This window comes from Coenobita brevimanus, chromosome 101 (genome assembly GCF_032717465.1).
Source record: "Coenobita brevimanus isolate Jiangsu-jjx chromosome 101, ASM3271746v2, whole genome shotgun sequence".
Taxonomy (NCBI): domain Eukaryota; kingdom Metazoa; phylum Arthropoda; class Malacostraca; order Decapoda; family Coenobitidae; genus Coenobita; species Coenobita brevimanus.
Window position 1 is genome coordinate 49,613,517 of NC_137054.1, and position 27,689 is coordinate 49,641,205.

Below are 27,689 nucleotides of genomic sequence, written 5' to 3' on the forward strand. Positions count from 1 at the left end.
TTTCATTGAATTTTTCTAAATTTGATCCAAACTGATCATAAACTGAATCATAATAGTAGTGTTAAAGTCCTTCAATCAAACCACCAATACTAGGTGGTGGTGACCATCATCCACTCATTTGATGTAGTGCTGCCTAGTTCTTCCTTAGCATTTATCATTCTTTTTCTGTGCCTGTCCTCCTCTCTTCCTATTTCTCCCATCTTTCCTGTCACTTTTTATTGCTTTTCTTTCCTTTACAGGTGGCTTTACATTGAATGACAAGCCAAATGGTTTCCTGTAAGAGGTACTTCAAGTACCTCTCTAATTACGTGTAGTCGGAACAACAAATAAAGGAAAAGGTTTACTACACTGTGTGTGTGTGTGTGTGTGTGTGTGTGTGTGTGTGTGTGTGTGTGTGTGTGTGTGTGTGTGTGTGTGTGAGAGAGAGAGAGAGAGAGAGAGAGAGAGAGAGAGAGAGACAGACAGACAGACAGACAGACAGAGAGGAGTTACAAGGAAAAGTTAGGATCTTAATAACTATGCAGCCCATACCATGGAGATACTTTTTGTTTGCCTGGGAATGCATAGCCAATTCACATTTATTCTAGTGTAAGATCCTGCCGATGAATCCCTTAAACTTCTCTACTGTAGTGTTAACAACGTCCATATTGTGTCAGTTCCATATCGAGCAGATCTTGCACGTGAAAAAATTTTCATGTAATTCTACTGGTAAATTTTTTCATTTAAAGCTTCCAACCATGGTTGTGTACAGAGTCCGTGTTAAGAGTAAGCAACTTTCTATGTAATGACTGTGAAACCCATTCAGATTTTAAACACTTTAATGAGCTGACCTCGTAGTCTACGAGTTTCTACTAAGCAACCATAATTCCACAGCAACTCAGGAAGTGGCCATATTATGGTCGGAACAATCTCTTTACTCCTAGAGAGAGAGAGAGAGAGAGAGAATGTAAAATGGGGAAGAAAGAGAGGTGGAAAGAAGAGTGAGAAGGAATGGAGGGGAAGAAGAGAATATTGCAAGAGAGAGAGAGAGAGAGAGAGAGAGAGAGAGAGAGAGAGAGAATGTAAAATTATGTAAGATGGGGAAGAAAGAGAGGTGGAAAGAAGAGTGAGAAGGAATGGAGAGGAAGAAGAGAATACTGCAAGAGAGAGAGAGAGAGAGAGAGAGAGAGAGAGAGAGAGAGACAGACAGACAAACAGACAGACAGAGACTTAGAATGGTAAGAAAAATCGGGAGAAATACTTATAAAAAAAGTGAGTGAGAGAAAAAACTGAAACAGAGAGGAAGAAAACATGGAGGTGAAAAAATGGAACAATGTTATAGGAGTGACACAGGGATGGAAGTACTCACACACACACACACACACACACACACACACACACACACACACACACACACACTTTCTGAATATTTGTCGACCTATCTGTCTGTGCCTGTCTATGTACTTCCCCCCCCCCCTGCCTCTCTCTCTCTCTCTGGATCCTTTGTCTCATCCCCAGTTTCCTTTTCCCTCCTTCCCCTTTCTTTAAAGCTATCTGCTCAGTCCCTACCTTCCTCCCTCTCTCTTTGCTTTCCTTCATCTCTCCCCCTCTGTCACTCCCTCCTTACCTCACTCTTCTTTCTTCCTCCCTTTGTCACAAGTTTGTCTTACTTTTTTCATCTGTTACATGTCTTTTTTTCTCCATTACTCTCTCCGTATTTTTTTAATTGTACAAAATCCATTTCCTTCACTGCCTTCTTCCCCCAGTAATAACTGCATGCTCTTTTTCTCTCTTCTTTCTCCGTCTCTCCGTCACCTGAAATCTGTCATTCAGCTCTTCCCACTGTCTTTCCCTCCCTCTCTTCCTCTCCCTCCCCTTATTAACATCCCCCCTCCCCTTTCTTGCCCTAAAAAATAACCTATTTCCTTCCCACCCATAATCTCTATTTTCTCTCTGCGAATTTCTCTGATTTCTCTGTTTCTCTCCCTCCCCTTTTACTTGAATGTTACATTCGTTCTACTCAGCCTCAATGCTTTCATCTTATCCTGCTTAGTTCTTTCCCTGCGTCCTTGCCAGAATAACACACTTTCTTCCTCTTCCCTGTTACCTTGCCTCTTTCCCTAATTTTTCTCTATCGGTCTATGCATTCGGTTCCGCAGCTCTCTTTCCCACTTTCTCCTTTTGTTACCATATTTCTATGTTTGCTCCATTCCCATTTTCTCTCAGCTGTCTCCTCTTTTGTCTCTACTTCCCTGTCTCCTGGCCTTTCTATTCACATCCCCCTTTTCTCTTTCCCTTTCACACTGCTTGTATCTCATTTCACCTCTCACTATCTCTTCTTCTCACTCTCTTTCTCTTTTCTTAGCTCTCATTGTTCTCTTCTTGCCTCTTCCCTTCTTATTTTCTCTGTAACTGTCCACTCATTTCTCATTTTTCCACTCGCTCTCCCTCTCCGCCTGTTGCTCCCTGTCTTTTAACTCTCTCTCTCTCTCTCTCTCTCTGTAAAAGTGGTGTCTACTACCGCAAAATTTAATCACAGAAGATTTTTCTCTCTCTCTCTAACACACACACACACACACACACACATATACACACACAGAGGAAGTCATCAGATGCAGACGTCGGACATCGGCGCTCCGTACCAAAACAACACGGCCAGTGGCAATTACCTACCCCCTGGGGGTAGGCGGGTTTTCTCAAGAATACTCCCCCAGTATCCCTGCTTGTCGTAAAAGGCGACTAAAAGGGTTGGCGGAGGGTTAGTGCCCCTCCCTGGAAAACAACTAACTAAAAAAACAAAATATAATCCTCGGACAAGGACTGACCAAACGTTGACGACCAAGAACCGGACAAAGGACATTGCAATTGGAACTTGGAATGCAAGGGAAGCAAATGATGAGGTGAAAGAGAGAGAGATTGTCCAGGTGCTTGAGGATGCGAAAGTGGATGTATGTGGAATAACTGAAACAAAATGGCGAGGAGAAAGTGTGAGAGAATGGGGGTATGGATGGGGTATATGTGCAGGAGTAGGTGAGAATGAGAGGGCAAAGGAAGGAGTATGTATAGTTGTGAGTAAAAGATGGAAGAGGAGCATAAGACAGTATGGATCAGTTGGATCAAGGATTGTGTGGGTAAAGTTGAAAGTTGGAATACAAATGTGGGCGATTGTGTGTGTGTATGCGCCAACGCAAGATCATGCTAGAAGAGTGAGAGAAGAGTTCTGGACAAATGTAGAAGTGTGCATGGAAAAGTTTGGAAGGAATGAGAGGGTGTTTTTGATTGGTGATATGAATGGTAAAGTTGGGAATGTGAAGGTGGATGGAATAGTTGGTGAGTGGGGTGTGCCTGCTGAGATAGATGAGAATGGGAGTGCGTTAGTGGACATTTGTGCTGGGAGGAGGTTGGTGATAGCCAATACCCTCTTCAGGCATAAAATGATCCACAGGTATACATGGCGAGTGATGAGAAGGGTGGGTAGTGAACTGAGTGATTATGTGTGTGTGGATGAAAGGATGCAAAGATGTATATTGGATGCAAGAGTTTATAGAGGTTGGGGGAGTGGACTTTCTGACCACTACTTGGTGGTGGCCAGAATTAAAGTTCAAGTAAGATGGAGGAATAGAAGAAGGGAAAGACGAGAGGAAGGAGTAGTTGCAAGGAGAGTGGAAAGGTTACAAGAGGATGAGAAAAAGGCAGAGTATAAGAGAGAAGTGGAGGAACGATTGGGCAAATATGAGTTGGAGCAGATGGAGGACGTGGAAGGTGTGTGTAGAATATTTACAGAAGAAATATGTGCAGCATGTGATGTGGTGTGTGGAAGGAAGAGAAGACAGAGGGGGGTGCAAGGAACAGCGTGGTGGACTGAAGAGGTGAAACGGGCTGTGGCACAAAAGAACAAAGTATACAATGAATGGATGAGAAATAGGGGCATGGAAGAAGTTGAGAGGCGGAAGAGAGAGTTATATGTAGAAAGAAAGAGAGAGGTGAAAAGATTAGTAAGAGAGAGTAAGAAGAGAGTGGATGAGGAATTTGGAAGGAATTTGAGTGTAAAGTGGAGGGACTGTAAGAAAATGTTCTGGAAAGAGGTGAAAAGAGTAAGACAAGGTGGAAGTGAAGTTAGCAGGGGAGTGAAAGATAAAAATGGTAGATTACTAGTGGAGAAGAGAGAAAAAGTGAGCAGATGGAGAGAACACTTTAAGGAATTGTTGAACGTGGAGGATGGAAGTAATGCGAGTATAAGTGGCTGGGGAATGGCTGGGAGAAGGAGGGAGATGAGAAGACAGGAAGAAATCAGTAGGATAGAAGTTGTGGAAGCAATGAAGAAAGTTAAATCAGGGAAAGCCCCAGGAATTGATGGAGTGTGTGGTGAAATGCTGAAGCATGGGGGAGAGATAGTAGTAGAATGGATGTGGAAGATGTGCAGATTGGCCTGGGAGGAAGGTAGAGTCCCGGAGGATTGGAAGTCAGGTATAATTATTCCCTTGTACAAAGGGAAAGGGGAAAAAGAAGTGTGTGGTAATCATAGGGGCATTTGTCTTCTTAGTATAATAGGAAAAGTGTATGGTAGGATACTTATTGACAGAGTTAGAGAAAGAACAGAGAAATTAGTTGGAGAAGAACAGGGAGGCTCTAGGAAGGGAAGAGGTTGTGTAGATCAGATATTCATTCTCAGATCTTTAGTGGAAAAGTTTCTAGAGAAGGGAAAGAAGCGGCTTTCAGGGATTTGGAGAAAGCATATGACAGGGTGGATAGACAAGGATTGTGGAAAGTGTTAAGAATATATGGAGTAGATGGGAAGTTGTTGAATGCTGTGAAGAGTATGTACGATGGTGCGAAGGCTGCAGTGCGTGTGGATGGTGAACTAAGTGAATTTTTCTCTTTGAAATTTGGGTTGAAACAGGGATGTGTCATGTCTCCATGGTTGTTCAATCTGTACATGGATGGGGTAATAAAAGAGGTACAAGGTAGGGTAGTGGATGTTGGAGTGGCCCTGGTGAGAGAGGATAGTGTTTGGAAACTCCCTGTACTGTTGTTTGCAGATGATACTGTGTTGTTGAGTGAAGACGAAGGGGAGCTGCAAGGCTTGGTGGATGAGTTTGAGAGAGTGTGTAAGAAACGGAATCTAAAGGTGAATGTAGGGAAGAGTAAAGTGATGGTCTTTGAGAGAGGTGAAGTCAGTGAATGTACAGCGAGGTTGGATGGTGAGGAATTGGAAAATGTGAGTACATTTAAGTACTTGGGTAGTGTGATGAGTAAGGATGGAGGTTTGGAGGGTGAAGTGCTTGAAAGGGTACAGCAGGGTAGAAAGGTTGCTGGTACTTTGAAAGCAGTGATAAGAAACAGGGAAGTGAGCATGGAAGGGAAAAAGTTACTACATGACAGTATTGTGATACCAACTCTAACGTACGGAAGTGAAGCTTGGACGTTGTCGGAAGGACACAAGTCAAGAGTGAGAGCCGTGGAAATGAGTTACTTAAGAGAAGCCTGTGGAGTCACATGGAGAGACAGGCTGGCGAATGAGGATATAAAGGAGCGTTGTGGTGTTGATGTGGATGTGATAGGAAGCGTTATGAGGAACACACTGAGGTGGTTTGGCCATGTGGAGAGGATGGAGGGTGAAAGACTGACGAAGAGAGTGTATGTGAGTGAGGTGGAGGGGGAAAGAGGGAGGGGGAGGCCGAGGATGAGATGGAGAGATGGGGTGGAGAGGTATATGAGACAGGGGGGTGTGAATTGGGAGCAGGGGAGTGAAATGGCGGGGGACAGGGCGACTTGGAGGCGATTTGTTTGTGGCCACCCCAAACGGGATTGAGGCGTCTGGCAATAGATAGATAGATAGATAGTATCTTTGAATGAGTCAAGCTCTGTACCAGGTAAGACTAAATGATTTTTCATTATTAAAAGGTACGGGTAAAGAAATAATAAGTTTAAATAAGCCTGGTTCAAACAACAAAGAACCACGATGCATTGAGTCAGCTGGGTTTGTTTATACTACAGCAACACGCGGAAAGTGTAAGTACATACTCTTCATTTAGTATTACAAAATGGATACATACTTCAGTAAAACAAATTTGGAAAAGAAAAGGGATAAAAGTAAAAAGCAAAATGATGATTTCTACCAAGAACTGGTTGAAGTGGAGACTCACTATAGACTGGTTGAACGTGAACACAAACTAGAAATGGCTTTAAAAAATGAAATGGATGAAATAAAGAAGCAAATGCACTTGCAAAAGGAAGAGATAGAAAAACTAGGAAGGGAGGCCAATAAGAAAGACACAACCATCAGTGAACTAACAGTGGAATTGAGTACGCTTAGGAAGAAAGTGAGTGAAATGGGAAGTACAGTAGTCAATCACGAGAGTGTTATGGAAGAGTTAAAAAATGACACAGAGACAATTAGACAAGCAAGCAGTCTTATGGACCAGAGCAGTGATATTGAGGAGTAGATAACACAGGTGAATGAAGCTGTCTTAGCTACAAAAATGATGTACAAACCACGTATGCTGAAATGGTGAAAGTAAAGAAAGACTTAGAAACAAGGATGGAGGAAAAAAGCATTAAAAAGGAAGTGAAAAGAATAATCCAAAACAATCCAAAGTTAGTCAGAGATTCAGTAGAAATAAATAAATCAATAGTAATCACTGGTATAGAAGAGGAAGAAATTAAAAACAAGATCACGAGAGACAAAAAGGAGATGGCAAATGTAATGAGCTTACTGAAAGAAGTATCAGAGGAAATCTGTAGTAAAGACATAGAGGAACACAAAAGGTTAGGGAAATACGAGAAAAGCAAGACAAGACCTCAAAAGGTGACTTTCCAGATTGTAAACACTGTGGAAGAGATACTAAAAAATGCAAAGAATCTTATGGAAAAAGAGTAGTTCAAAAATGTATGGATAAAAAGATGCCTAACACAAGAGGAACTGGAATTACTGAAAGACAAAAGGGAGGAAGCAAAAACAAAAAATGAGAGAAGATCAGAAGAGGAGAAGAGGAAATTTTTTTACAAAGTAATAGGATTGCAGGTACGAAAGTGGTACACAAACAGGATGGAAGAAAAAGGAGGAAGTTAGTAGAACCATGTCATGACAAGTATATAAACAAGATGATAAAGTTGATGTACTCAAATGTGGATGGAATGGTATCTAAATTACTAGAGATGAATGATTATGTCAGAGAAAATGAACCACAAATAATATGCCTAACTGAGACAAAATTAACACCAAGGATATGCAATGACATACTAAACTTAGAGGAATACAATATATGGAGAAGAGACAGAAATTTAAAAAAAGGAGGAGGAATTATAATATTAACTAAGAAAAATCTAAAAGTCAAGGAAATAAACCTAGATATACCATCAAAAGTAGAACTGATTGCAGTAGAGATCGACACATCTGAAGGTAAAGTAATTGTAGCCAATTTGTATATGCCACCCAGATCAAACACATGGGAAAGAGACAAATATGAGGACCTGGCAGAGAGTACAATTCAGAGTATAAGATCCTTGCTACATAAAATGGAAGAGAAATCGGAAAGAATTATACTAACTGGGGACTTCAATACAAATATAAATTGGAATACTCTAGATATAAATAGCCAAGAAAGCTGTTGGGACCAAAAGCTCCTGGATCTCGTACAAGAGTTTTTCTTAACGCAACATGTGAGGGAAACCACTAGAAAAAGAGGACTTGATGTACCTTCAGTGCTAGATCTAATATTTACTAGGCAAGAAAATGACATTGACAGTTTAATATATCACACTCCACTCGGGAAAAGCAATCATGCAGTACTAAATTATAACTTCAGGATAGCATATGACATAGTAAACAGCAATGACAGTTACAAAAAGAGCCTAAACTATAAAAAGGGAAATTATCAAGACCTAAAGAAGTATTTCTTAGAAGTTGATTGGGAAAATAAGCTTAGAGGACAAGATTTAAATACTGTATATAAAAATTTTTGTGAATTTTATGAAATAGGAGTCCAGAAGTACATCCCACAGCACAAAGAACCAGATAAGAAAATACAGAAATGGTTCAATACAGAATGTAAAAAATCAAAAGAAAGAAGAGATTTGTTGTGGAACAGATACAGAAGACACAATAGTGAAAGGGCGAATAATAATTACAAAAAGGCAAGAAATGACTATACAAGAATAAGGAGGGAAGCCCAAAAACAGTTTGAGGAGGATATAATAAATAAAAGCAGTGATCAACCAAAGCTGTTTTACAGCTATATCAGAAGCAAACCCAAAGTAAAAGATATAATACAATCCATTACGGACGAGGGAATCACTTATACACAAGAGAAAGATATTTGTGAAGCACGAATAAGAATTTCCAATAAGTTTTTACAGAAGAAAAAAATTCTGAGAGGGACTATGTGGAACACGCATGTCCACACATACTACCAGATATACAAATAGCAGAAAAAGTAATACAGGAGGAGTTAAGTAGATTAGACAGAGGAAAAGCAAGTGGTCTTGATGAAATTTCATGTTGGGTGTTACGAGAATGTGCAAAGGAGTTAAGTAAACCATTATTTTTAATTTTCAAGAAATCCTTGAGTCAAGGGAAACTACCTGATATTTGGAAAAAAGCAAATATAGTCCCCTTATTCAAGAAAGGAAATAGACAAAATCCTCTCAACTACCGACCAGTATCACTGACCAGTGTTGTAAGCAAGGTATTAGAAAAACTTATAAGAAAAGCTTGGGTAAATCATCTAGAAGAACACAGTATGATAACAGAAAGACAGTTTGGTTTCAGAAAAGGAAAATCATGTGTTACTAATCTGTTGAGCTACTATGACAGAGTAACAAACACAATACAGGAAAGGGAAGGATGGGTGGACAGTATCTATTTAGATTTCAAGAAAGCTTTTGACACAGTACCACACCAAAGACTTTTATGGAAACTGTACCATCAAGGAGGAATTCGAGGCAATCTGTTTTGTTGGATGCAAGACTTTCTCATAAAAAGAGAAATGAGGACAGTACTAAGAGGAAACTACTCATCATGGAAAGAAGTGACTAGTGGAGTACCACAGGGTTCGGTGCTGGCACCAATCATGTTTTTAGTGTACATAAATGATATAAACAGTAATACTGGAAATGAGAGCTATCTGAATATGTTTGCAGATGATGCAAAAATACAAAGGAGAATTACTAGCACAGACTCTTGTAGGGAGCTACAAGAAGAATTAAATAAACTTCATGAATGGAGTAGTACATGGCAAATGGAATTCAATGTGGACAAGTGTCATGTAATCAAGTTTGGTAAAAGTGGAAAAAGACCTGATTGGGATTATAAGTTAGGAAATAAAACCCTATACACATCAGAAAGAGAGAAAGACCTAGGTGTGATTATCAATAACAGACTATCTCCGGCTGACCACATCAGCGAGAAGGTACGGAACATGTATACACTGCTTGCAAATATGAGAATAGCATTCACATACATAAATGAGGACATGCTAAGAAGGATAATAACATCATTCATTAGACCAACCCTGGAATATGCATCAATAGTCTGGAGTCCTCATCTCAAAAAGCATATAGACAAGATTGAAAAAGTTCAAAGGGCCGCTACAAGATGGATACCAAGCTTAAGGGACCTAAGCTACGAAGAAAGACTAAATAAACTGAATCTACCAACACTACAGGAGAGAAGGAAAAGAGGTGACATGATAATGCTATATAAGTGCATATCAGGGAAGGAGAAAATAGACATAAATGATTACTTAACATATGGAGAAGCATCAGCAAGAGGACACTGCAAAAAACTGCATAAGAAGAGAGGTGATAAAGACGTAAGGAAATTCAGTTTCCCAAACAGAGCAATTGATCAATGGAATGCACTACCGAATGAAATAGTGTGTGCCAAAACAATTCACAAATTTAAGGATATGTACGATAAATATGGTTTAAGACACGGGACAGTACGAGCTTGACTCATTCCTGTAAAGATACAATTAGGTAAGAACAATTAGGTAAGGTAAGAAGACACACACACACACACACACACACACAGTGTTGTAAACCTGTTCCTAACTTGGTTTATGATATATGCTGTATTATGCCTTTATTAGTTGTTCGGACTACACGTAATTAGAGAGGTGCTTGAAGTACAGAAACCCCTAGCTGGCTGTGAACGAGAGTATGGAGGGTACCGGGTGGGGTTATGGGGCAGGAGAAAAAAGTCGGGGGGTTGAGTGGGAGTGTGGGACTATGAGGAAGGGAGGAGGAGGGGATACCTCTCCATCGGTCAGTGTTACAAACACCTTGGTCCACACAAAAGAAAACAAACTTATTTCGATGTCTGTACATATTTCTAATGTTTTCAGAGGCCCCTCCCAATAATCCGGAAAAACCAGTAGTCTGAAAAAAAAAACAGTAGTCTGAAAAACCCTCGGCCCCCTGCCATTCAGATTACAGGACTTTTACTGTACGGTACTTAGTTTTATCATTTTATAATTTCCAAAAGACTAAAGGCAGGGCGGTATATTTCCATCAAATCCCACCACGGGCATGTAGGAATAATCTTGAAAAGGATGCAGCATACTGCAACAAGAATATACAATGGCCATATTAATTAAACTGTCACAGTTTGAGTTGAAAGTTCAGACTGGCAGAGAGTGAAGCCTTTTATTTAAACAACCAACTTCATCACTAAACATACATGCCTCATTAAGCATCACCCTTTACGTAGAATCAAACTGAAAAATATCAGATGGTCTGCAGACTTAAGCATTTTGGTTTAATTTTAAGTTTGAAGCATGCAGGTACAGTATATACATTTTGTCTAGCCCACAAAAAATCTGTTGAAAATTATAGGCCTGTTATGGCATTTAGTGGAAAAGTTCTTGAGATGTGAGAGAAGTTGTATGCGACCTTCGTGGATTTGGAGATAGCATATGACAAAGTCAATGGACGAGATGTGGAAAAAAAAAAAAAAATATATGGAGCAAAACAGAAGCTGTTGAATGCCGTGAAGAGTATGTACAGAATAAGGGTGCTAAAGCTGCAGTGCACGTGGATGGCGAACAGAGTGAATTTTTCTATCTCAATGTTGGATTAAAACTGGGATGCGTCATGTCTCCACGGTTGATCAATCTGCATATGGATGGAGTTATAAAAGAGATACAAGGTTTGGGGGCGGATGTTGGAGCAGCCCCAATGAACGAGGGCAGAGTATGAAAACTTCCTGTTCTGTTGTTTGCAGATGCTGCTTCATTGTTAACTCGCCCCATCCCGTCGACGTATGGGTACGTTGCAACGATTTGCATTTGCCAGTCCCGGCGACGTACCGGTACGTCGTGCAATTGCAAGGTCCCTAATCTGGACAATTTTCAATTTTTGCGCGTGATTTTTTGTATGTATGCACAGGACACCTTCCTCTATTCCTCTACAAGATGCCAAGCAGGGACAATGCCTTACACCGCATAACCTCCCCTCCCCCCCCTCACGCCATTGTCTCGGCAATTCACCTGTTACCAGTGACCTGGCCAGTAAAGATATTCAGGGCCAGAGTGATTCCCCAATCGATGACAATGTTTACACAGCATTAGAAGAAGAAACAGTCAGAAATAATGATCAGGTAATGTGGCAAAAAAAGGTCAGGTATGGTGATTAGTTAGTGAGTGAAACAATGCTTAAAATGCCTTTATTACTGCTTGAAAACCAATATACTCTCATACTACATATAAATTCGTACCAAGTAAATAATTAAATACCGTTTATGAGTGGAAAAAATAGTTACCCTCCCATAGAACTCGTTTTCTTTGGTGCCAGCATGTTAGAAAACCCAGTCAGGTAAGGAGGAACTCCTACCTGGATTGAGTATTTTAAACCTCAGGTGAGCGATTTCTCTATGAATTTTCGATGTTTCTCACCAAAAGCGGAGGTTTTAGCCAAAAAAAAAAAAAAAAAAAAAAAATCGAAAATACCTCGGGATTGGGGGATGTCGGAGGTGCGGAAAGCCTCGGAACGTGACGGGTTAAGTAAAGACAAAGGGGAAGTGCAAGGCTTGGTGAATGAGTTTGGGAGAGTATGTAGTAAAAAGAATCTAAAGGTGAACGTAGGGAGGAGTAAAGTTGTGGTCTTCAAGATGAACGACGTCACTGAATGCGCATTGAGGCTGGACAGTAAGGAAAGGGAAAATTTGAGTGCATGTAAGTACTTGGGTAGTGTGATGAATTAGGATGGAATTTCTGAGGATGAAGTGCTGGAAAGGGTGCAACAGGGAAGATATGTTGCTAGTTATTTGAAAGCAGTTACAAAATGGAAGTAAAAATGTCGCTCTATTGTGTTCCCCACTCCATATGAAAGAGAAACTTGGACCTTGTTGGAGGGACACAAGCCAAGAGTAAGAGCGGTTGCAATATGCTGAGGAGTAAGTGGAGTTACATGGAAAGAAAGACTGACAAATGAGGAAGAGAAAGAGAGTTGTGGTGTGGATGTGAACAAAAGCATTAGAGAAAATGCATTACGGTGGTTTGGCCATGTGGAGAGGATGGAGAGTGAGAGACAAACTAGGAGAGTGTATGGGAGAGAAGTCGAGGAGGGAGGAGGGAGAGGGAGACTGAGGATGAGATGATGAGATGGAGTAAAGAGGTACAGTATATGAGAGAGGGGGGGGGTGTATGTCGGGGGGTACGGCGGCAAAATGGTAGAGGACAAGGCAGCAAGGAAGAGATGTGTTTGTGGCCACCCCCATTGTGATTATGGCATCTGGCTAAGGATGGAAAAGAAAAGAAAACCACCATAATCATCACCACCATCCTCCTCCCCCTCCTTGTCATCGTCATCATCATCACCCACAAGTATATGGGGTGGGGAGGATCCAGAAAAAGGAAAGGATAACACACTAGGAAAATTACTATCAACAGAGTGCCTACTAAATATAACTGCATAGAAATACACTGCATAAGCATAGTATTTCAAAGTCAAATTACCTGTAAAGTGTAAGCAGGAGAGCCATAAATAAGCCCATAACAGTGAGTCCTTGATAAACGAAAACTCAAAGTACGAATTTTCGATGTTACAAAAGCGATGAATATAGGACAAATTCCACAATACGAAAGTAGGTCTCCATGATACGAAAAGCGATACAAAAGGAAATAAGAAATATTCAAAATGAGCGCTCACTTGCGGCGAGGAAACGAGCCAACCCCTCTCTGGTAAACAATTTTTCGTGTGCTTCCCAGTTAAGTCCATGGTTTCAGGACAATTCGCCGTCAGGTCAGTTTGCCGTCACAATAACAAGACAATTCACCGTCAGGACTTTTCGCTGTCAGGACGATTCCCCATCACTTATTTACGTATTAGTTTACTTAGCAAGTATAATAGTTTTTGAGTTATATGAGTTATAAAGGTGATGGTGGTTTATTCTTTTTATACTAAATGTAAAATATGGCATCAAATAGTTTTTGGTATTAACGGAAAAAAATATAAATACAGTACAGGTATTTTGAAACATGAATCAGGTGATGTACGATGTTTCATTTCATCGTTTAACCTAAGGCTGCATATGAGACATTGGCATTCATATAAATGCCTAATAACCTCAAGTGAACGATCGACATACTCTAAAATTATATGAATAATCTTCATATTACATCTACATTCTCAGCTAATCAATCAATCTCAACCTACTGCATCCAAAAATTACAAAAAAAATTACTGAAGACAGCTATGGGAGACTATCTATCTATTGCCAGATGCCATAATCCTGTAAGAGGTGGCCATTTGACCTTGTTATTTGTTTTACGGAGAGGGGAACTAACCCTCCACCAGCTCACTTGTTCACACGCAAGAAGCACATATGGTTTGGTTATATGGTTACCACCCAGCATTGTAAATGGTTTCTTGGCTTACAGGAATCCATTTGGCCTGTCACTCAATGTAAAGCCACCTGTAAAGGAAAGAAAAGCAATAAGATGTGACAGGAAACCTGGGAGAAATAGGAAGAGAGGAGGGTGAGCACAGAAAAAGAATGATAAAGGCTAAGGAAGAAGTAGGCATCACTACATCAAGTGAGAGGATGATGGTCGCTACCACCTATCGCTAAAGCCAGATTATAATTCAAAGTCGACTACAGTGAGACAGAAGCAATTACTGACTACAAGTGCAAATTATAATTAATATCCAAAACCTACACTGTTGATAGTTCCCCATGAAATTAGTTATTGTAGTATTAATATCCAAAGCCTACACTGTTGATAGTTCCCCATGAAATTAGTTATTGTAGTGTAGTATTAATCAATTAATATTAAGTATATTTATGGAATGACGGGGAATCATCTTGGGTACGAATTGTCCTGACGGGGAATTGTCCATGTTTTGATGGCAAATTGACTTCATGATGAATTGTCCCGGAACAGAGTCCATGCCCCTCCTCGCAGCCTTGCTGTACGTGAGGATATTTTCGTAGCTCTACACCTTTTTGTACTGTTTAGACATGCCTCCCAAGCACCCTGCATCATCTCCAGCATCAGGGGAGCCAACTGCAAAGAAGCAGCAGCACCATACTCTAACTCTGGAGGGGAAATTGGAAATTATAAGACGCCACGAGGAGAAGCAGGGAGTCTCGGAGATTGGGTGTGCTTTAGGCCTTGCAGTTTCCACCGTTGGGACTGTGACCAAGAAAAAGGAGATGTACAAGAAAATGGCCACTTTGTTCTCTACACCTACAGATATTACATACTTCTACAGGTATTATTTACTTCAAAATAGGAGGGGTAAAGTTTAGGTAGGGGGGTCAGAGGGGGTCCTGGGATGCATCCTCCCCTTTCTATGTACAGTATATTTCAATGGGGAAAATTGTTCCAATATACGAAATTTCAAATTACGAAAGGTTTTTTCAGTCCCTATCCCTTTTGTTTATCGAGGACATACTGTACTTAGTCATTTTAATTTTTCTTGCTTTCTCCAAATGATCATAATCAAATTAGGAAAGGCCACCCACATTAAGGGGATGCTGCATCTATTTCCGTTCTCATTATAATAACCAAACCATCTCAGCAGCCGTCAATAACTCCATTACCTAACATCTTTTGGAAATCACACAGTTTTAATCCTATCCACTCTCGGTAACCCACACACATTCCTCAACAGTCCAATTTCCACTGCCCTTACTCTTGACTTTTTGCATTCCTCAATACCGACCTTACACCTACACATTAACCCTTTAACCGCGGGCATTGTTTTGCCCCAACTGGCCTCTCCCGCGGGGGTTCCAGCCAAAATGTAAATAAACTTTAAACCTTTATAACTCTGCACAGAATAAATCTAGAGCGAAAAATTAGGTACCATTAGAAAGTACTAACTTTCGGCTTTGCAATGATGTAGGTTTCATGATTTCGTTGACTATCACTGGATGGGCAGTGCCATTAGAAGTGAGCGATCTAAAATCACTATTTTTCGCTCACACACCATTACCTTCGCTCACACACCATTACCAAATGCCAACCTCATTCTGATAATAATACTATAAACATATATGAACACTGCACATACGATAAACACCCACTCTGTGTTCACTGGGGCAGGTAAAAGGCACTGTAATTGCCCGCACTTCACTGCCACATCAGTGGTGTTGTAATCACTATTGTTCGCTCACACACCATTACCAAATGCCAACCTCATTCTGATAATAATACTATAAACATATATGAACACTGCACATACGATAAACACCCACTCTGTGTTCACTGAGGCAGGTAAAAGGCACTGTAATTGCCCTCACTTCACTGCCACATCAGCAGTGTTGTCACTCACACAGCTGGACAGATACTGATGCGTGTTTGGTCAGGGGTGGGGTGGGGGGCCCAGGAGTGGGAGGTGGGGGCCTAGGGGGGGGGGGGTTCGGCTGGAGTGAAAGAACTTAATAGCTACTCTCCCTTGAAACAACTGGCGCACGGAAAAAACGCGTGGTATTCAAAATATTCACAAACATTCGAGAATGACACCCGCGGTTTGGTCCAGTTTTTGCAATGTAATTCTGGGATGACACCCGCGGTTAAAGGGTTAATGTGGACACAAACATACCTTCATGCAATCTTCTTACAGCCTCCATACTCTGACTTCCTTTTGGTACCAGGATATTCATAACAAGTCACTTTTCTTCCTTTTGCCACTCTGTTCTCCACTTCCTGTGCCCATGTAGCTCTTCTATTATGGTACTCAATTATCACGATTCATTCATCAGTTCAAGCCTCTCTTTATTCAACACACATCACAATGAGAGTTACCGTCTCTCTCAACAACTACCATCTCACTTTTCTCTGCATTTACTTTCAGAAGAAGCCACTAACAGACATTCACAAAATTTCAACCAGTCTACACAGTTTCTATCGTATTCACTATCAGCATGAAACACAGCATCATCTGGATAAATTATATTTAAGATACTCCAACCTTAACCATTAACCATCATCCCCACCCCTTTCTACAACTTTAAGTTTTATCTTCCCCTATAATCCCATCCACATACAGCATGTACTGAAAAATGTAACATAAATCCTTTTCTCACTCTCACTAATACTGAAACAATCACTCAGACATCCACCAACTGTTAAGCATGCATCACTACCATCACACTACCATCATAGGCTCTAGACAGTCTGTTTCAACACTATTCCAGCAACATCTTTCATACATTTCTTTTCCATTTATCTATTCCAGATTCATAATAACCTTGCAAACCATTTTGTATGCTTTCTCTACTATCTGTTTTAATGCAAAGATCTGGTACACATCCTTAACCATGCCTAAAGTAGAAATTAATAAACACAATTCAATCACCATTTAACTCACCTCTTGTTGCCATGGTATTGACACAGACCCTGTGTTAAATTTTGAGTAAAACGAATCATCCGTAGCATCAAGGTTGACTCCTTTCACAGTGCTGAACTGCTCAATATCCAACACATCCTTGGCATAGACAGCATGTGGCTGTAAGAAAACAAAGATATAATAATGTATTTCATAAGGGGGGTGAAACATATACATACAAACACATACGCATATTTCTGCAAGGCCAAAACCCATTAGGGAGGTGGAACACATACAGTAAGTCCAGACACAACACACATATTTCTCCAAGGCCAAACTCCATTTTTTACTCGTAGCAAATAGATTTAGATGTACCCTAATAAAAGAAGAGGCTTTCATTCTTCTTACTATTTTCAATAGTAACAGGAGGAATCATTCCAGATTCAAAGCAGAGGATAAGGTGTGCTGCTTCTTGTATCCAGTCAAAATACTTTATTGGGGCACTGACACTTTCCCTCAAGGTCTTCAATATCTTGTCCACTCGTTCAAAATGAGTGTCATATGATAATTCTTGTACTCACTTTGTGAGATGTACTGAGAATCCACCCTTTTGTGTAAAAATTTATTCAGTCACAGCTTCTTACTCAGTGTGGCACAAAGGAAGAATAATCAAAGGTACAGTACTATGACCAGAGCTCAGTGCAGGAGGTGTCTCTCAAATTCACTTGCCTTTGAGTGAATACTGGATTTTGATGTCGCAAAAACCAATTTTTTCACTCTATGCTCCTTCTTTGGAGTGACTATGAAAGAGTTCCAAAGACGGACAGAAGATGACCTTGGGCAATGAGGAAGACTCATATATAAAGCACCCAGAAAAGAGACAAATGCTTCAGTATCACCCAGGTGGAATATCTAAAGCTGTCAGACGGAATATTGTGCCCTGGTTAAGTGGACAGAACTATTCAGATAATATTCAGTATACCCAAATGCTACTATATGCCCTGTCATCAAACACAGTCCACTGTGGAAACTGAAGGATGTTGCATTTGGATGCAATGTCTCAAAAATTCTAATCCTGAAACATTTGGCCAGACTACAGTATGGCAGATGCTGACCTAAAAATTGGTATACTGTGGTATACTATACTTGAAATACCTGTGTGCTCTTTCATCATACTACAAACTGTCCAGATTGAAAAATAAAAAAGAATATGTGAAATTTTTATGACAAAACTGTGAGACACTGACTTTATATTACACATACTCTCAAACTTCAGCATGTTCTCTTTCACATCACAAGAATAAAACTCGAGCCTGGTAACCATTCAATAGTTCTTCACTGTACCTACCAACACCACTATTCTATACACCTTCCACTGACCATGAGTAGATTAATACTAAAGAACATCACCTCCCACATCCATCTACATGACTCCCAGCTGAGATTCCAAACTAAATATTCAATCATCACAAACCCCCTGGGGGTAGGGGGGTTTCAAGAATACTCCCTCAGTGTCCCTGATTATCGTATGAGGCAACTAAAAGGGTTGGTGGTGGGTTTGTGCCCCACCCCGTAAAATGAACTAACTAAACAAGCGAATAAAGCGCCTCGGACCAGGACAGACCATACGTTGATGACTAGGGAACGGACAAAGGACATTCTGAAAGTGGGGACATGGAATGTGAGAGGAGTGAATGATGAAGTGAAAGCAGAGATTGTGCAAGTGCTTGAGGATGCAAGAGTGGATATATGTGGGTTGACAGAAACTAAATGGTAAGGTGAAAGAGTGAGAGAATGAGAATACGGTTTAGGAATATGTGCAGGAGTTAATGAGAATGAGAGGGCAAGAGAGGAAGTATGTCTGATGATAAGCAAGAAGTGGAAGAAGAATATAAGAGAGTATGGAACAGTGGATGCAAGGATTCTATGAGTGAGGATGAAAGTAGGTATACAAGCTTGGGTGACTGTGTGTGCGTATGCGCCAACAGAGGACCGAGTCGCAAGAGTGAAAGATGAGTTTTGGGCGAGTGTAGAAGAATGTATGGACAAGTTTGAGAGGAGTGAGAGAGTGCTTTTGAATGGAGACATGAATGGCAAAGTTGGGAATGTACGAGTGGATGGAGAGGTTGGTCAGTGGGGTGTGCCAGCTGAAGTAGATGGGAATGGTAGTGCTTTGGTGGACATCTGTGCTGGTAAGGGGTTGGCAATAGCTAACACCTACTTTCGGCATAAGATGATACACAGGTATACAAGGAGAGTAACAAGGAGGATGGATGGTGAACTTGTTGAACGAAAGGCAATGACAGACTATGTGTGTGTGGATGAGAAGACAAGTGGTGGATGCAAGAGTGTGGAGAGGGTGGGGGAATGGAGTCTCGGACCAACACTTAATGATGGCCATGGTAAAGCTGCAAAGAAAATGGGTGAAGAGATGAAGGGGAAGACAGGAGGAAACAGCTCCTGTCACAAGAGTGGAGAAATTGCAAGACAATGAGAAAATGGCAGAGTATAGGAACATAGTGGAAGAAAGACTGGGAAGGTAAGAGTTAGAGCAGATGGAAGAGGTGAAAGACGTACATAAGATATTCATGGAAGAGATAGGCGCAGCGTGTGAGGTGGTTTGTGGAGTGAGGAGGAGATCCAGGGGTGTGCAAGGGACAGCACGGTGGAATGATGAGGTGAAACGAGCTGCGGAACAAAAGAAGAAAGCATTTAATGAATGGCTAGCGAGTAGGGATAGGGGAGAAGATGGGAGGGAGAGGAGAGAGGTATATGTGAGCAGGAGAAGGGAGGAGAAGAGATTGATGAAGGAGAGTAAGAAGAAAGTGGATGAAGAGTTTGGAACGAATCTGAGTGTGAAATGGAGAGAAAAATATTGTTTTGGAAGGAGGTAAAGAAAGTAAGGCAGTGTGAAAGGGGTAATAGTAGGGGAGTGAAAGATAGGAATAATTGACTGTTGGTGGAGAAGAGAGAGAAATTGAGGAGATGGAAGGAGCACTTTCAGGATTTGTTGAATGTACAGAGTGACAGCAGTGTGAGTATAAGTGGTTGGGCAATGGCTGGGAGAAAGAAAGATGAAAGGAGCGAGGAAGAGATCAGTAGGGTAGAAAAAGTGGAAGCAATGAAGAAGATCAAGATGGGAAAGGCCCCAGGAATTGATGGAGTGTGAGGTGAAATGCTGAGGTATGGGGGTGAGATTGTAGTGGAGTGGATATGGAAGTTATGTAGATTGGCTTGAGAAGAGGGAGGGTTCTGGAGGACTGGAAATCAGGTATAACTGATCATTTATACAAAGGTAAAGGGGAGAGAGAAGTATGTGGTAACCATAAGGGTATTTGCCTTCTTTGTGTGACTGGAAAAATATATGGTAGAATACAGACTGACAGGGTTAGGCATATAACAGAGGAGCTAGTTGGAGAAGAAGAAGGGGGATTTAGGAAGGGAAAAGGTGGTGTAGCTCAGATATTTGTTCTAAGATGTTTAGTGGAGAAGTATCTACAGATAGGAAAGAAAGTGTATCCTGCCTTCAAGGACTTGAAGAAAGCTTATGACAGAACAGATAGACAAGGTATGTGGCAGGTACTGAGAATATATGGAGTGGAGGGGAAATTGTTGAGTGCTATGAAGCGTAAGTACGAAGGAGCTAGGGCTACAGTGTGAGTGGATGGTGAGCTAAGTGAGTTCTTTGATCTCAACGTGGGACTGAAACAGGGTTATGTGATGTCTCCATGGTTGTTTAATTTATACATGGATGCGGTTGTAAAGGAAGTGCAAGGTAGGGCAGTGGATGTGGGGGTGGCTCTAATGAATGAGGGTGAGATTTGGAAGATTCCAGTGTTCTTGTTTGCTGATGATACAGTATTGTTGAGTGAAGATAAATGGGAGTTGCAAGGTTTGGTGAATGAATTTGGGACAGTGTGTAGGATGAGGAATCTGCAAGTTAATGTAAACAGGAGTAAAGTTAAGGTGTTTGAGAGGAATGAAGTCACAGAATGCACGGTGAGGTTGGATGGCAAGGATATGGAGAATGTGAGTGCATTCAAGTACTTGGGTAGTGTGATGAGTAAGGATGGAACTTTGGAGAATGAAGTGCGGGAAAAGGTACAGCAGGGAAGGAAGGTTGTTGGTTCACTGAAAGCAGTGATGAGAAATAGGGAGGTGAGTATGGAAGTTAAGAAGTCACTGCATGATAATATTGTGATCCCTACCCTGACGTATGGAAGCGAGGCATGGACCTTGCAAGAGGGGAACAAGTCAAGAGTGAGAGCAGTGGAAATGAGTTACTTGAGACGAGCATGTGGAGTGACAAGGAGGGACAGGTTGATGAATGAAAAAGTGAAAGAACATTGTAGGGTGGATGTGGATGTGGTTGAGATTAGGAGAAATACACTGAGGTGGTTTGGATATGTGAAGAGAATGGAGAATGAAAGACTAACTAAAAGGGTATATGTAGGTGACGTGGAGGGAGGGAGAGGGAGGGAAAGACCAAGGATGAGGTGGAGGGATGGAGTTGAGAGGTATATGAGGGAGGGGGGAATGAGCTGGGGGGAGGGTAGTCAAATGGTGGGTGACAGAGCGACTTGGAGGCGTTTTGTCTGCGGCCACCCTTTGCAGGATTAGGGCATCGGGCTATAGACAGATAGATAGATAGACAAACTTTACATACTAACCCAATTCATCTTAAGTTGTTTTTATAAGAAACAACCCTCACTAACAACACTATTAAAAAAAAAAAAAAAAAAAAAAAAAAAAAAAAAAGGACAATATCATGATATTAATATGGAGGAAAACAATAAGAAATTACAAGTCAACTTTCTGAAAGGTAGATAGACCCTGGATCTGAATAAAACTAAAGTTCCAACTTCAGAATCAATCCAGTGGTGTCCCACTGGGCCAGTCCTTTCACCCTCACTTTTTAACCTTTTCCACCATGACCTACAAACTTACCCCATCTTCAATAACAGCACAGTGCTATGGTGCTGGCCTGGCAAAAGGTTCACAACATTACAAAACTCAATGAGCAGTAAGTCAGTTCCATAGTACAGTACTTATATTCACTAAAACAATTTAACAAAACATCACCACCCTCTTCACTTGTGACACACATGAACCTCATACACATTCTCACCTCCCTCTTTAACTACCTACTCCCACATGAAACACTCCAAAATTCTAGGGTTTACATTTGATATGCAAATGAAATTTATTTAGCAGCCAAAAAACATTAATGCAATCCCATCTCGTAAACTCAATGCTTGATAACACTCACAGACCCTACCACTGGGACAGCAGAAGAAATCTTCAGAAACAAACAATAAACACTTCATAAAAATTAAACAAGTTAAAGGAAGAAGTAAGCAGCACTCACTTGATGTAGTGCTGCCTACTTCTTCCTTAGCCTTTACCACTGTTTTTCTGTCCCTGCTCTCCTCTCTTTCTATTTCTCCCATCTTTCCTGTCACTTCTTATTGCTTTTCTTTCCCTTACAGGTGGCTTTACATCGAGTAACAAGCCAAATGGTATCATGGAAGCCAAGGAGCCATTTACAACGCTGGGTAGTAACCATATAACCAAATCATACGTGCTCCCTAAGTGTCAACAAGTGGGTTGGTGGAGGGTTAGTGCCCCTCCCCATAAAACAAATAAATCAAAGTCAAATGACCACCCCTTACAGGATTATGGCATCTGGCAATAGACAGATGGAGACAAGAACCCAAGCTTGGCTCCCACCCTAGCTGCCACAAACACAAGAAAGCAGCAGCGAGGAGTGCCATAACGGTAGATCTTCCTCGCCCAGTTTGAATACAAATATCCTTAATTTTTATATTTTCCTCTCTCATAGTTAAAATTCGGGCTTTTTCTACATCAGTTAGTGGCTCGGGAACCATCTCCAATGATTCACGAAGGCAAAGGAGGGTGTGAAAACGAGACCTTTGAAATCAACAATTGCCAGGCAGGACAAGAAAATATGACATAATTTCCAATCCAAAGTCAGGCAGGCACTGAGCTCATAAACTCACAGCATGTGGTGTTAAGCCTGTAAAGTTGCTAGAAGACACCAGAAAACCCCCCCGCCGACTACAGGAATTTTCCTACAATATTTCTTGGACCTTACCAAATATATGGTGCGAATTAGAGGGTCCAGACTTCCGTTGCGCCGACTGTATATAGATATATATATATATATATATAATATACTGTATATATAGGGCATCAGGCTATATATATATATATATATATATATATACATATATAAATATATATATATATATATATATATATATATATATATGTGTGTGTGTGTATATGTATATATATATATATATATATATATATATATATATCATCATATAAATATGTATATATATTTATATATATATCTATCATCATATACATATATATATATATATATATATATCATATATAGACATACACAGTGGAATTTCAAATTTCGATGTGCATATGAACCTAAAAATCACCGCGAAATTCAAATCATTGAAATTTAAACTGAACTTCTTTTGGGAATAATTAGTTTGGGTCTGGGGCCTCCGAACCTAACTACCTAAAACCATGATTTTTTGCTCACACGTCCTGTAAATTTTATGAACTATAATTGTGGTTAAGTAACTGTAGTTCTGCATTGTATTGCCATACTGTCAGCAATTGTATACTTGGTGTATTTCTGCCCTTTCCTGTATTGCCATTTCGCCAGGCTGCTCTCGTCCATTACCACTGCTACCGCAGATACCAGTGCACACACAAAGTCACTTCTCCCCCCACATGACACCACAACAGAAATACCATCCATCCATCCATTGCCAGACGCCATGTATCCCAAATGGCGTGGCCAAGGGCTTAGAGTTAATTGTTTTACAGGGAGGGGCACTAATCCTCCACCAACCCCACTTGACACGTAGGGATGCCAACAGCATCTGGTGTTCCCAGGCGGTCACCCATCCAAGTACTAACCAGACCCAACGTTGCTTAAATTAAAATACACACTGGTAACAAATCACACATAACAATCCCTAACACATACATTCCCCCTAGTCGTCCCCCACAGTATCACACAATTACTCTCCACAGATACACCACATCACTAACATACCCAACATCATCCTGGGTGGTGATTTCAATGCCAAGTTGTCAGCCTGTCATGTCAACAACCCTGACACAGACAGAGGGCTGGTACTACAATCCCAGACAGATCATCTCTTCATACTAAACAGTCTAGACCAACATACCCATATCCCATACCAAGCCCTCTTCCTCCCATCATCTCCAGACTTCACCTTCTGCTCCCCAAACCTCGCTCCCACTACATCATGGAGAATGGTCAAAACCCTAGGTTCTGATCACCTCCCAATCATCATCACTACCTAAACCAGAATCACCCCAGCTGGCCACAAACACACATACAATAATTATAAGAGAGCCAACTGGGAGGCCTTTGTAACTGAAACAGAACAACATTTCAAAACACTAAACAGTACACCCATCACAAACATCAACACCGCTGTGAACACTTTCAATACAATAATACAAAACGCAGACAAAAGACACATCCCTAGAGGCAACAGAAACACAATCCCAACTTCACACCAGAAATTCAAGGCCTCATCAGACAACGGGACACACTGCAACACTCCCCAACACCCCATACACAAGACACCATACAAAAAATACAAGAACTCAACCCTCAGATAAACTATAAAATATCAGAACAGCAAACACTAAACTGGAAAAATTACCTCCAAACACTTGACCACAAAACAAACATCAGTAAACTCTACAAAACACTAAACAGCATCACACTTTCCAACAGCAACACCACACAATCACACGCTGCCATCACAACAACAGACACCATACCCTCAAACAAACAACAAGCAAACACTCTCATCAATCACTTTTCACAAGTCAGCCATCTAGACCCCCTTCCCGAAGACCGACGTATCATCCGACGTAAGAGACAGTTCCCCACAGACCCAGACTACGCACCTTTCACTTACAACCAGACGAAGCACATCATTAACAACCTCAAGCACTCATCTGCCTGTGGACCACACAACATAAGCAACATTATCCTTAAACACCTAGGACCACAAAGCATACAAGCACTCACCAACATATCAAACTACAGCTACTCACACAACATAATACCCAACATCTGGAAGCATGGCAATATCATCACTATCCCTAAACCTAACAAAGACCCCACGTTACCCTCCTCACATCGCCCCATCACACTCCTCTGCACCCCCTCTAAAGTCACTGAATGACTGGTACTACAACTAGTCACACCTCACATTCCCCTAGCCCAGTCACAACATGGCTTTAGGCCACTGCACTGCACAAACACCCTTCTTACAGACCTTACACAGAGAGTTTTTGATGGCATGAATTCAGCTAGGCCACCACACAGAACGCTCCTAGCCACACTAGACATTAGCAATGCTTTTGATGCCATCCCCTGCCACAACCTCACAAACAAAATTCTCAACACAAACATGCACAATAACACAAAAAGATGGCTGGCAAACTACTTAGCAGGCAGATGTGCACACATAACATTTGCCGGTCAGTCTTCTAACATCAGAAACTTCACAAACGGCGTCCCCCAAGGATCTGTTTTGTCCCCTACACTCTTTAACCTATACATGCACAACGTACCCACACCCCACACACCACAGATACACATAGCTTCCTATGCAGATGATATAACACTTACATGTAAGCACCACAACGCAAACACAGCTGCACACATCATTCAACCTTACCTCAACACACTACACAAATGGTTCACCACAAACAGGCTCAAAATAGCCCCAGCCATATCTACAGTGACTCTTCTCACAAACTGGACAGCAGAACAGTTACATCCCACACCTCACCATACACCCCTCTACCACACACACACACACACACACACACACACACACAAAATCCTTGGTGTAACATACAATACATCAATGTCATTTAAACAACACATCACAAACATTAAAAATAAAATAACACCAAGACTCAATGCTCTGAGGTCACTTGCCCATACAACATTCGGACACAACAAAGAAACCGCCACCACAGTATACAAACAATACATACGTTCAGTGATGAATTATGCAAGCCCTGCCTGGGCTTCTAACCTTACCAAAACACACTACAACACTCTACAGACCATGCAGAACAAGGCCTTAAAAATAATCACAGGCTGCACAGCTACTACACCCACAGACAACCTAGATCAAGAAACCAAAGTCCTCAAAGTCATGGATCACCTAGACATGAGAGGCACCCAGCTGCTTGCTGCAGCTTCCACAAACCCACAACATCCACTACAGTACACGGCAACACATCCACCCACACCAAGGAACATCAAAACAACACCCAGCACACGATACCAAGAAAATGATATTGACAGTTTAATATATCACACTCCACTCGGCAAAAGCGATCACGCAGTATTAAATTATAACTTCAGGATAGCATATGACATAGTAAACAGCAATGACAGTTACAAAAAGAGCCTAAACTATAAAAAGGGAAATTATCAAGACCTAAAGAAGTATTTCTAAGAAGTTGATTGGGAAAATGAGCTTAGAGGACAAGATTTAAATGCTGTATATAAAAAATTCTGTGAATTTTATGAAATAGGAGTCCAGAAGTACATCCCATAGCACAAAGAAGCAGATAAGAAAATACAGAAATGGTTCAATACAGAATGTAAAAAATCAAAAGAAAGAAGAGATTTGTTGTGGAATAGATACAGAAGACACAATAGTGAAAGAGCGTATAATAATTACAAACAGGCAAAAAACGACTATACAAGAATAAGGAGGGAAGCCCAAAAACAGTTTGAGGAGGATATAATAAATAAAAGTAGTGATCAACCAAAGCTGTTTTACAGCTATATCAGAAGCAAAACCAAAGTAAAAGATATAATACAATCCATTACGGACGAGGGAATCACTTATACACAAGAGAAAGATATTTGTGAAGCACTAAATAAGAATTTCCAATTAGTTTTTACAGAAGAAAAAAATTTTGAGAGGGACTATGTGGAACACGCATGTCCACACATACTACCAGATATACAAATAGCAGAAAAAGTAATACAGGAGGAGTTGAGTGGATTAGATAGAGGAAAAGCAAGTGGTCCTGATGAAATTTCATGTTGGGTATTACGAGAATGTGCAAAGGAGTTAAGTAAACCATTATTTTTAATTTTCAAGAAATCCTTGAGTCAAGGTAAACTACCTGATATTTGGAAAAAAGCAAATATTGTCCCCTTATTCAAGAAAGGAAATAGACAAAATCCACTCAACTACCGACCAGTATCACTGACCAGTGTTGTAAGCAAGGTATTAGAAAAACTTATAAGAAGAGCTTGGGTAAATCATCTAGAAGAACACAGTATGATAACAGAAAGACAGTTTGGTTTCAGAAAAGGAAAATCATGTGTTACTAATCTGTTGAGCTACTATGACAGAGTAACAAACACAATACAGGAAAGGGAAGGATGGGTGGACAGTATCTATTTAGATTTCAAGAAAGCTTTTGACACAGTACCACACCAAAGACTTTTATGGAAACTGTACCATCAAGGAGGAATTCGAAGCAAACTTTTTTGTTGGATGCAAGACTTTCTCATAAAAAGAGAAATGAGGACAGTACTTAGAGGAAACTACTCATCATGGAAAGAAGTGACTAGTGGAGTACCACAGGGTTCAGTGCTGGCACCATTCATGTTTTTAGTGTATATAAATGATATAAACAGTAACACTGGAAATGAGAGCTATATGAACATGTTTGCAGATGATGCAAAAATACAAAGGAGAATTACTAACACAGACTCTTGTAGGGAGCTACAAGAAGAATTAAACAAACTTCATGAATGGAGTAGTAAATGGCAAATGGAATTCAATGTGGACAAT

At 40.7% G+C, this 27,689-nt stretch overlaps 1 protein-coding gene across 1 annotated transcript in view; it reads right to left on the minus strand.

The window, feature by feature from the left end:
- The window catches only part of LOC145415093 (G protein-coupled receptor kinase 2-like), an 831,927-nt gene that overhangs the window by 135,942 nt on the left and 668,296 nt on the right, over positions 1-27,689 (minus strand). The window contains exon 12 of the mRNA XM_080284507.1: positions 16,798-16,935. Coding sequence (XP_080140633.1) covers positions 16,798-16,935 — 138 coding nt within the window. The remainder of the gene's footprint in view (positions 1-16,797; positions 16,936-27,689) is intronic.